Source organism: Argiope bruennichi, chromosome 8 (genome assembly GCF_947563725.1).
Source record: "Argiope bruennichi chromosome 8, qqArgBrue1.1, whole genome shotgun sequence".
Lineage (NCBI taxonomy): Eukaryota > Metazoa > Arthropoda > Arachnida > Araneae > Araneidae > Argiope > Argiope bruennichi.
This window is the reverse complement of record NC_079158.1, coordinates 94709781-94722556: the sequence shown is the minus strand read 5'-3', so window position 1 is coordinate 94722556 and position 12776 is coordinate 94709781. Positions and strand designations below refer to the sequence as shown.

Sequence of the window (12776 nt, the reverse complement as noted above, 5' to 3'; positions counted from 1 at the left end):
AGTTATATATGTACTTTGAGGTACATATACAATTACATATAATGGGCTTTTAGAACTTTTAAACGTAAGATTGGTTTGGTAATAATTACGCTATTTAATTCTTGAAAAATTGATTTTATACTCTGGTTTATTTTTATTTGATATTTAATCTAATTCCATGTCCTGCCGCGCATAAATGATACTGCATTATAATAGATGATAATGCACTGTTAGCTAATTACATTAGCTTCTTAGTTAAAAGGAAGAAAGAAAATCCTTTGTATGTACTATATAGAATTATACTTTTTTTATTTCTGAATAAAAATTTATAATCATTCAAATCAGACGAATTTCAAATTATTTTTTTAAGAAAGTAGTTTTATTTGAACGGAAGTGGTCCGATATCGTATTAGCCTTTAACTGCCACTACTTCTATTTGGGGATTTTGGAATTTTACCTGAACTGTTCGGTGCCAAAAATAGATTTAATACCTCTGACAGTTTAGTTTCATTCTATATATATATCAGTAAATATTGTGTGTAACAGAAAGTATATACTCTGTGTTTCGTTTCTTTATAACAAGTGAAAAAATTTGAAATTCGTCAGTACGTTGAAGGGAGCAGAATTCTCATATTACAGGCATTATATTTTTGCTTTGGTTTTCATATTATAATGAAATATCATGCATAAATATGTAATTTAAAGATTGTAGTAATTTATTGGGTATTTTTACTTAATTGGTATTTTCTTTTTAACTGAAATAATTTTATTCATTATTTTAAAACGATACTTTTTTTAAAATATCAAATATTTTCAAAGCAAAAGATAATTTGAATGTAATTATACTGTTACATAACTTTTTGTGCATATATATAATTTTACTTCCAAAATTTTTAAAGGAATTTGGTAATCAATGTGCAGTGTAGACATATTATTGAAAAATTTTGAAAGGGCACAACATTTTTGCATATTGTTACGTAATTTCAATATTTGAATTCAAATGAAACGTATCATTTTGTTACTGATTCAAATCAGCAAATTCTTTGAACGTTCAAAACAAAGAAGAGATATTGGAAATTATAGGTCAAAAGAATAATTCAATTCTTTGCATTCACCGTTCTATTAGAATTTCAAATAGATCTGATATCTTTTGAGGATGTATTTTCCGAAGCATATCTAATTTAATGGGATTTAAATATTATGTGTAATAAATACATTTCCATCAGACTTTTATTACTTGGTTTTTGTTTAAAATTTTTTCTGATATTAGAATTACAAAATAGGGAAAGTGCTGTGTTTAATCTTTTTATGTACTTATTATTTTGAAAAGATTTTGTTACTTCCTATTTTTTCATTACTTGAATTTTTATTTATGGATCAAGATTAGAACGCGATTGTTCAATACATAATTGAACGATTAGGATATATTGATAGGAGGCATTTAAATGTATCATAGCAGTTATTCTATTAATTTTCCTTGTATTTTTTAGCATTAAAATGATTGATTACAATCTGTAATGGCTATGATGTTTTAACACCAGGTATTCATTTGTTAAAAAACACTTCTTGACGGAAACATTTCAAAATTGCATTGATATTCGAAGCGATTTTTCTGCTTTCTGAAATATCCAAATTTCTTGCTGCCAATATTAATTTATTTCTTAGATATCATTTATATTTTTTTCTATTTATATATGTCACCTTTGTAGATAGTATTTGAATTTGGATATTATTTTAATTTTGATTAAGGAATTCTTTTTTACTTTCTCGTAATGATGCATAGAGAAAATACTCAAATAATTAAAAACGAAGAAGGTTCAGACCTCTCTGAGTTCAAAAAACATATTTTTGGCCTTATGTTTTTTTAATACGATTAATACAAAATCGTATTGAGTTATATGCATGAAATTTAGTATATAGACTTTATAGAACAAATCTTGAAGGAAATCTGGCTCTGTACTTTTGTATGCGTGTAGATACAATAACTCATAAATGCAAGGACTTAAATCAATGAAATTTGGTATGTGATCATTTATTTGACTGTTGGGTCAAATTTTGGTTTCAAATGATAAAAAAAGCGTTCAAAATGCATTTTAGACGATATATTTAGTTAAAATGCTAATTTCATAATAAAGGTCTGTGTTTTATAGCTTAAGTTCGTCAATTCATGCAAGAGATTTGTTCATCTTATCCATGTCCATATTTTTATCTAAGGGGTGGGTGAGGCGGATAACACCTTTATTGGAGATTATGCAAGAAAGTTTCGAAGAGACTACTTCAACTAGATTGAATTACAAGTATTAATTCATTAAATGAGGCGATAGCATGTCAGATTTTTGAGTTTCTTTGCAAAATTTGTAAATTTAAATTGTATATATGTAGCTATTAATTTTAGACAAGAATCGTTTGGACATGTTCAAATATCTGAGGTTCCTTTCCCTTTCTTGTGCAATTGGAAACAGTGTCTGAAATAAAATGTGTTATCTAATTAAGTCATTAAATAAACTCATAACATAGGGGATTAAATATGATTAGTTTCACTAGTTGAAGGTAATGAAAATTTTTTGCTCTTTTCGATCGTTTTTTAATTAATTTAATCTTAATTGAATTATTATCTCATTATTTCAGTTTCAATTTGTCGAAAAATAAATATGATAATTCAATTTTCTTAATTTAAAAGCTTTTATTTTTTTGAAAAGACTTATTCTACAGAATGAAAGAAATTAGACTTAGGAATAAAATCGGACTGATTTTCTTAATTTAATTATAGGTGCATTATCTATTTTCTTTCTGAAGTGGAAAAACTTATTTAGTAGTGATACCGTGATTGTTTTTCTTTTTTACATGAAAATGTTTGTAGGCTAGAATATTATACCTGAATGTGACGTGTACCATAAATAAAATAATAAATAAATTATTCATTGAGCGCATAGCTACCAAATTTGACACGTAGTCACTTTTTGGCCAGCAGATACTTCATAAAGCAGAGTTCTCTTTTTTTCCCCTTCAAAGTTTAGACTTTCAATTTAAAAATAATCTAAATGCTGAATTTTTTTTCCTTCAATAACTTTGAAGCATGTTATCACACAAAGATAATTTCTACATTGTTTTAAAATTTTTTTAAAAAAAGTTTTAGTCATTTTTTTTCACTTTTAATAAATTAAAAAAAAATATTTTGAAGTATATTTTGCAGTATGTTATAATGATTTAGTCACTGCATTTTATATACGCGTGTGTAGTGACGATATCAAATACATTTTCTCTGTATATGTTATCGCTATTATATATATAAAAAAAGTAAATTGCAAAATTTACTAAAAGTAAATTTTTAAAATGAACTGAAGAATTGACGAATCAAGCCTAAAACATTGTATCATGCTACGAAGGTTTCGACAAATGGTTGAAATCTCGTTTTTTCTTCTAATTTTCGAAACTGGCACCTAACCTGCTTCGTTTAGCATAACGCAAAGTATACAAACGCAAACGCCCCCCCCCCTTTCCTTTGGCTCTAATTCAGCTTACTCAGTATGGTTTAAAATGAGGTAAAAGCGATTCCTCCCCCCCCCTCCTCTGTTTTAATCAGCGTCTGCGCTCTATATGTCTAAAACAGCTGTTCGGCTCTTGTTTGTTGATATTTTTTTTAAGTTACTCGTCTGGAAGATTAAAACGAAATAATTTGATCGCTAAACAGTATAGTTTAACTGATTTTTCACAATAAGCAAATATTTAACTTGATATCGTGCGTTCAGATGCATGTTGTAGGCTATTTATATACCGCTGAAATGTCATTTCTTTGTTTATGTATGTAGAAATATCTCAGATTACTTATTACTTTGGAATTTTGTATCACTTGTTTATAATATAGAATGCATATTTTTGTTATTTGAGAAACTTACGTATTATTTTGATGAATATAAGTAGCAACCGTATGCGTAATGGTTGCTAAGCGGTGCTTATTGAAATCTTGATGCCTCTTTTCTTTTATTTTATTTAAATATTTATTAAGTGGATTTTTATTAATTATAAAAAAAAATTCGAATTTTTAAAAAAATTTCATTTTTTATAATTTGATTTTTTTTTTTTTTTTTTTTTTTTTTTGTTTAGTATTGATGGTAAAATTTAAATTATGCTTCAACCTTAAATTACGGTTTGCTCTCTTTTTATTCTTTTGTCTGCATAAAATTTTTTTTTAATGTCTCTCTTTTTCTCTCTCGTTTTCTGTGTTGAAATTTCGAAATTATTATATACTTGTATGCATATAATATTTTCTAATTAATCTACCCTGTAAAAATAATTTTGTATTGCAAATTTTTTTTTTCAAAAATTATATACATTCAGAATATTTTTTTCACGTCCTTTCTCTTTACTGCTTTCTACCTTCCTAGTCGATTCACTACGCCGCTCTCATCATGGCTTGGGCAAAGAAATCGTGACAAAAGATCAAAATTGGACTATTTTCTTGAAATTTTGAAGAATAAAAATCCTTGAAGAACTTCAGGATCCTATTACATATAATTCATATACTGATGGGAAAAGTTGCCCGAGAATCATCACCATATTTATTTGTGATGAATTATGAGTGATACAAATGGGCCTATATCTAAGCCCTGACGATTTCCCAAAATCTTTCTGCTAAACATTATCTACAAGTAATAGCATTTTTAAATTCTAACATAATCATGGAAAAAAATAGCTTTAAAGTATTGTAAATGTTATGATAAAATTATGAATTATGTCTTCCAATTTATTAAGAAAACATACTTGCTAAATAATATATATAATAAAATAAAATTTCATAGTAATAACTGACATTTCTATTTAATAAACTTTACGAAATGTCTTTTGGCAAAATTCTAGTTACGGTTACATTTGCTGAGATTGCATTGAATATTAAACACAGAATTGCTGAATTTATTTCGTTAAGAACTATATGCCACCTTTCGCCTTTTTTCTTTATGCTATAAATACATAAAACATCATCTTTTTTACTTCCTTTCTTCCAGGCATTAAATGATAAGAAATAATAAATAGAAACTTCACTGCAACGGCATTCATAAGTAGGGAATTGCTGGAGGCTGAGAAATGTTTCATTATTTACTACCTTTTCCAATTTTCGTAAATCTGCTTACTAATGCTCGTTTTCTGCACTCTTCTCGGATTTTCCAGAATACTTTATATTCTGCGAAAAGACGTTTCCATTTGCTTTTATTTTCTAACTGCCTCATTTCAAATAAATTCCAAATCTTTGGAAATAATGCTCAAAAAATGGAAGATAAGGGATAAAAAATTTGGTCATTTTCGGAACTGTTTCAGTAAGAAAATACATATATTACTGAATAGAAAGTGGTATTGCTTTCGTTGTTGATTAAATTCGGTTTTGGTGGTATAAATATCATATATATAAAAATAAATACGAGCGATAACTATATACATTTATCAAATATTTTTTAAATGTTTAATGCACGAAGATAGGAATAAAATTTTACACAAAAAAAGGAGCCCGTTCCCTTTATTGAATTTACTTGAATAATATTCAATAAAAATAGATTGTTTACATTGGATTTGTATTTTTATTTTATCTGTTCAGTACATTTTTTTTTAGTTCTTGACGTCGAAAATGTAGGTCGTTTGGACCATTTCCGAAATATTTTTTTATCCGTATTTTCTTTATCGAATTGTATCGTTTCTATTAGTTTAAGATTGTTACATTGTAACTAATGCTCATAAATTTTAATTTAATGTGCTTCCTTTGTCTTCAATAAATGAGGATTGGAATGTTATTTTTACTGTGTACTGTATTTATTTTTCGTTGCTATTTTTCTTCTTCTCTCCATCCTCCTTCCAAAAATGAATAGTATAGGTTTAATTTTTTCTCTCTCTCTCTATCTCTCTTATAATTTAACTATTTTGCTTTTCCGATTTTTTTTTCTCTTTCATTATTGTACAATCTGCATTTTTAAATTTCTGAATTAGTCAGGTTTAGACTGTGAATTGCAGTTTTTATAATAGCATTTCAAATCCTTGTATAAAAACTTATAGAAAAATGCATTTCAAATCCTTGTATCATGTAAATAACTCGATTTTGAAATCGGTACCTATTTTCTGATTGATAATGATCATTGCTCCTTGTACCTAATGTCTTTAATTCTTTCACTGATATTATATTAATTTTAATTCAGGTATTTATCTAACGAATTTTAGATGTCTACTTTCCTTCTAAATTTAACATATTATCATTTAATATATCTTTTACGATCGTTAAAATGTATATTAAATCAGTTAAATAATATTATTATTCGATTCATTTGAAATTCTTCTTCGATATTGATTTGAAGATAAATGAGTTGTTCTTTCGTCTTCTAATTGTATTAAAAATCTCAATAATGTCATGGTAACATGTTAAATAATTTACATCCACTTAAATTTCATTTATTGTTCTTAAAAGAAATTCCGCACATGTGAAATTAAATTTTGCTGCATTCTCTTGTCTTTCCAAAAGAATCCATTAAGATATTTGATTAGCTGTTTGTCTCAGATTTTCCTGATATAGTTAATAGAAGATTTACTCGTATGATTTAAAAGAACATTAAAAACGCGTTTTTATTAGGATCAAGAACAATTAAACTAATGCATTGCATTTAAAATTAATTCATTTTCCGTGGGAAAATGTTCGTAACGGTGATTGTTAATTTTATTATATTTTTATAGAATACGCTCTCGTTTAAAACTTATCTGGGGAAAAAATGATAAACTTATTAGGGCAAATAGGAACTGCTCTATATTTCAAATAAAATTACAAATTAATGACAAAATACTTTAAAAATATTATTAATCCTATTAACATCAGATATTGCACGGTATCTCTACGATGCTCTTGGATATTCTGAATATGCCGGCCAATATAGTAAAAACATTGTAAAAGTGTTGGTGGCATTTTAAGCCAATGGGAGTATTAAAATTATATGGCATAACCAGTATTTTAATTAATATAATATATATCGATTAATAATATTTAATCGATTAACAATATGTAATATATATAATTAATATAACATATATCGGCATAACAAGTATTTTAATTAATATAATATATATCTATTAATAATATTTAATCGATCAACGATATATAACATATTTCGATTAATGTAACATATATAAAACATATATCAGCATAACAAGTATCGATTTGCTGGACAAATTTTAGCTGATTTCGAATGTAACAATATAAAATTTGTAACCAGCGTTAACTTCCTCTGTAACTTCTGTTTAATCTGTTTTATTTTAACGATGAGGAAAACAAATTATTAAATATTTTTTGAAGAACAAGAATTGTTCTTTTTAAAACCAATTTTGAAATCTTTCAACTGGACTCGAACCTATAAAAACTCAAATGAATTCATTTTATTTATCACTTTAAACGGTCATTCAACTCGCATGGTGATATCTTTTCGTTTTAAATGATTCTTCAAATCCTTGGAAGTATTTTTAACCCTAAGGATAAGAAGTCTTTCCAATTTTTAGCATTTGAAAATCATTCCGACGATTTTTTTTATTTATTTATTTTATTGTATTTCTTTTAAACTTCCACATTTTAGATAGAGCTGATTTTACGAATTCTATTCTTTTATTTATTTGAACAATTTATTTCACACAGATAGCAGAAATCGGGGCACTTTTTTTTTTTGTCCTTGACAGCGACACGACGTCGTTCTGTAAATAGTTTAGTAAATAGCTTTCGTCTAGCCTTAGGGTCTAGATTTAAAATGAGAACTTCAAGCCACTTACTGAAGGGTTCGGAAACTTCTTTAAGTTTGATTTTTTTTAATACTTTTTTATGAAGCTTACTTGACTGCTCAAAAGAAATATTTGAACTTCTAGTAGATATATGTACCGTTTGGGAATTAAGTTTAAAATGGGAAGAAGGGGAACTAGATCAACAGATTTTAAAGGGCAAAAAATAAATCTTTATAGAGAGATAAAATTTAAATATTGAAATTTTTTTTGATTTTTTTTTTAAATGTTTATGCGAAGTACTAAAGAGAACTCCGTGTATTCTTAAGATACTTTTTTTTATAAACATCAAGCGAGTTTTAAAAGTAGTTTTATTTATTCTGATTAAATGATGCTTGAAAAAATACTTTTATAAATTGATTTTTTATCATTTAAATGTGACTTTTAGCAGACTGTTGCTTAATAAAATCTAATAAAGGTGCCGTAGAACAGTTATAAGCATTCATGTTTATTTCATATATTAAACAATCGTACAATTTTTTTCCAAAGTTCAATTCAATGCCGTGCATCCTTAAAAGATTTTCCCGTCACAATTATAAAATAATAATGGATTTTAATGTCAAGCAATCCCTATAAAATTATCTAAAACCGAGAAAAAAATATGAAACATCATTCATAAGTAATTAAATATAAATCCATTCCAATAAAATAACCATGGTTATAAATTTCTTTCAAGAATAATAGAAATCAAATTCTTTATGAATGATACTGTAATTCATACCGGGTGTTCTGAAATAGACTGATGATTTTCAAAAATGCAAAACATGAAAACGGTGAAAGTTTTAAAAAAAAAATTCATGTGGGACTGGGCATAAATTTTCCCTCCCGCTGTTTTTGGTTTTAACTCAAAAAATTATCGATAGATGGCGTATTCCTGTTATGCATTTTTGAAAATCATCAGTTTATTTCAGGACACCCTGTATATTTCTCTTAGCACTCTCTTTACTTTTCCACTAATTTCAACAAAACAAAAAATTCAGACCGGACAAAGGAAATAATTTTTTATTGTATTAATAAATATGATTATGTAGAGCGAAATCAAATGTTAAAAGTTTGCTTGCTGATGAGTGTTAAAACGCTTTTGAAATCTAATATATGAACAATGTCCGAGGAAGTAATGTGGCGCGAAAACTAATAATTACTTTAAATAATGATTTCTTGGAATGGAATGGGAAAAGGAAAAAAGTGAGAAAACTGATATTTCTTCAGCAATAACAATATTTTAAAATTTTTGTATTGTCGAGTTTAGCTTGCCGTAAATATTACATGCAATACTTCTTTTTTTTTTTTTATTTCGAATGTGATTGGAAAGAAAATACCTAATACTTGAATGTGTTTTTAACTTTTATTCGTTATCTTTATTAACTATTTTAATTAGTCGGAGTCTCTTCATTTTCCACTAGGATAACTCATAATATATAAAATCAAAAGGAACTGACGAATAACATTGACAATTATTTACGATTCTGCAAACTAGGAAACAAAAAACGTAAAAATATTCCAAAAAAATAATAAAAATGAAGAATTATTGTAAAAATTAATTACAGTACAAACATGTTTTATTAAATGACTCAATTAGTAATCCAGCAAGTTTCCCCTTTTTTTTTGAAATATATATTTCTTCGTTTAACGAATCATTTTAAAAAATGAACAGCATTTCAAATAATGTTTATGAAATGGTTGAACAAATAGTAGATTATCTTTCAAGTGATTTCTCTCAATAGCGTCGTATTTGCATTTTCGAAGCTGAAAAATTTATTGTTCAATATAAAAAGGAAGTGTTCGTTTCCACCCCTCTGAAATAACAAAGACACTCATCATTAATGTAGAATAAATATTTTTGATTATTTTCGTTGGATTGTTGATGTTCTTGATAGTTTTTCAGTCTCTTGAATATTGATTTTTTTTTCCTCATTAATATTCAGTACTCATTAAAGATCAGTCAGTTTTGAAATCTTTATTTTGTTGGTATGTATTATTTTTGGATTGTGCAATAATACATACAAATGCATACATCTACTTACTCTAATAAAAATGCATTAAATTTTATGTTATTTAATTATGTAGTCATGAATTTTAATTTCTATGTTTTAAGATATCTCCAAAGTTAATTAGTGTATAAATTTTTCGAATATTATGCATAGCTCATTTTTTATTGTGTTCGTATCTGTCTTGTTTAAACAACGGCGTTAAGTAAACTTATGCAACAAATATTTTTGACGCAGGAAACGGGATGTAGTAGTTAAACCACAGAGTCTCTAGCCTTTGCCCAGAGAGTTAAATTTGTTTTATTACATGTATGTTGAATTATTGCTTCTTAATTCAATGTTGTAAATATAGGCTCTCACTTTGTAAAATTTTAAATTATTACAAGTATTCCTTATTCAGATGCTTTTGTGTTGTTGTTGTTGAAGAAGAAGTTAAATTTCTAAGGGCAAATATTTATTAGTTAGAAGTATTTAATGCATAGAATTATCAGACTCGTCATTTTAATCGCATTCATTTATTTTGAAATTAAAAGGAATGTTTGTAGAAATGCGCGATTACTTTTTTTAAGTATAATTTTTCGTATGAACAATTTTGGTGTGTTTTATTATGTAGAAATTTTTATATTGAACTACGTTGCTATTTTTCACCTATTAACTGGGTAATTAACTTATATTCAATCCGTTTTGCATTGAAATATTTCGTCATACCCAGTTAACTGGTTAACCATTATTACCAATTCACCATTCTGAGATCATTCGTATTAAAATTTGAGCATTTGACTTTCGAATTTGTGTAATCCGTAGTAAGTTTCAGAATCTGTATGTATTTAAAATGTGGTAAAGTTAGTTATAAAAATGGTGTGCAGAAATCCTAGTTTCTCATTCTAAATGTGTTTTGCCTTCATTTGCCATCTGAAATTCATTCTATATAAAAAAAATGTTAAGGTATTAATAGTTTTTAGATAAAATTATTCAAATTAATTCTTTGCACTCAGGAGATGTCTTTCACTCACCATTCAAGACGATGCATCATTTTAAAGTTTTATTTATGTATTTTACAATTTTGATTGTTTAAAATACCTACAGAACGGTGAAAAGATGTAAATTAATTGTTCGGGGAAATGAAACTTGAAACTGTTATATATATTTCGGGACAATAAACAAGCTCTTATATTAGTTGAATAATTTTGCATCGAATTACTTTTCCGAGTGCAAAGAGTTAATTGTTTGATGATCGATGAGTTTTATTTATTTCTTTAATTAATTTTGATAGTTTAAAATACATGCAGGGTAGTAAGAAGATGTAAATTAATTAAATGGGACAATTTAACTTAAAACAATTGTGCAAAGGGTTCATAAGATTATGTTTGTTGAATTTTATTATGGATTTGAACTTTAAATACAATTAACAGGCAATGAATAAATCTTTCTCATTGTGTTTTTGATTTTATATTTCATTAAATTGACTCAACAGATTTTTTTTACACTTTTTTTCCTCTGCAATAAAAATGTTGCTCACTTATTTTATTGCAAGCAGTTTAAAAGTCAAATTTATTAAAATTGCTTTCAGATATGATTTATTCAATTATAGAGACGGAATAAAGAAACATATACTATAATAATTAAACTTTACACTCGGATGGTGCCTCTCACTCGCCATTTAAGACGGTGAATCATTTTAACGCTTTATTTATTTATTTTACAATTTTGATTGTTAAAAATACTTACAGAACTGTGAAAAGATGTAAATTAATTTTTCAAGGAAATTAAACTTGAAGCAATTATATATGTATTTATTTTTCGGGACAATAAACAAGCCCTTATATTGGGTGAATAATTTTGCATCGAATTACTTTTCGAGTACAAATGGTTGATTGATCAGATACTGAATTTTAACCTGTCTTTTCAAATTTTGTTACATCTGACAAATTTTAACGCTGTCTCTTAACTTTTTATTTCCAGCGATTCCGCGAGCTTACCAGAACCCGCTGTTTCCACTGGTCATGATGACGGAAATGACTCCTGGTCAAAAGCATCGCCGCCGCGGACAGAAAACGTCCACTTCTGCGAACAGAAACCTTCGCTGATGGCCACCACCTCACCGGTCGCCATGACATCGGAGCCTGTTCCCGCTTTGTTCACTCCTCTGCCCATCCCCCCCGATGGCAGCAGCACGTCCACCCTCTCCACTTCATCCACGTCCTCAGGAGCAGAGGATAACTTGTCCTTGGGAGGAGGGGAGTGCAAGATCCTTCTATCCCCTTCGGGAACCCCTTGCTCCAAAGAAGACATGGAGCTTTTGGCTAGGCTGGAGTTCCAGAACAAGTGAGTGATGATTTTGAAACAGCTCTCGTGAAGCTGTAGGGCTCAGAATTTAATCTAGAGGGCTCTCTTTGCAATTTTGGACGTGGACCAAGAAAAGCTGTTCTATACCTTGTATAGACAAGATGTTTGGTTGCATGTATTAGAAGCGCTGGTTTCAGCTGATAGAGGAAAAGCTTACCAATCACAAGAGAATTTACTTCTGCAATTTTTGTGTAGAAGTTTTAAAATACTATTTCGGAAAGTTAAAAAGCATATTTTTGCTGGCTTTTTTAATGTATATCATACGGGAGGATTTTTATAAAAAAAAAAAAAAAAATAAGAGGCATTTTTAAAATAATAGGGAAAATATACGATTTTCAGTTACTTCGCAAAATGCAAACACAGTTGAATAAAATTAATGTATATTTTCTAGGTTAGTTTTTCTGTATTTCTTTAAGGCACATGTTGGTATGCAAAAGTAAAATCATAATATAAATGATTAAAAATGCTGTAATAAGGAATTTTATTACAATAAGGATGAATTAAACACGTTAATTTCTATTCGACATGCTAGTCATCGTAAAGCTTTAAATATTAAATTTTCAAGTTATTTATCTAAGCCGTTGGAAATTTGAGTGATAATTATATAGACAGCAGCTTATTTGCAAATGTGTCCCCAAGATATTGAAAATGTGTCCCCAAGAAGTAACCATT

General features: G+C 27.6%; 1 protein-coding gene across 7 annotated transcripts in view; it reads left to right on the top strand.

The window, feature by feature from the left end:
- LOC129980952 (ecotropic viral integration site 5 ortholog-like) overlaps nucleotides 1-12776 on the top strand; it is a 173746-nt gene that overhangs the window by 93528 nt on the left and 67442 nt on the right. For all 7 annotated transcript variants that reach the window (XM_056091470.1, XM_056091472.1, XM_056091469.1 and 4 more), the window contains one exon: nucleotides 11721-12083. In XM_056091470.1, the coding sequence (XP_055947445.1) occupies nucleotides 11721-12083 (363 nt within the window). The remainder of the gene's footprint in view (nucleotides 1-11720; nucleotides 12084-12776) is intronic.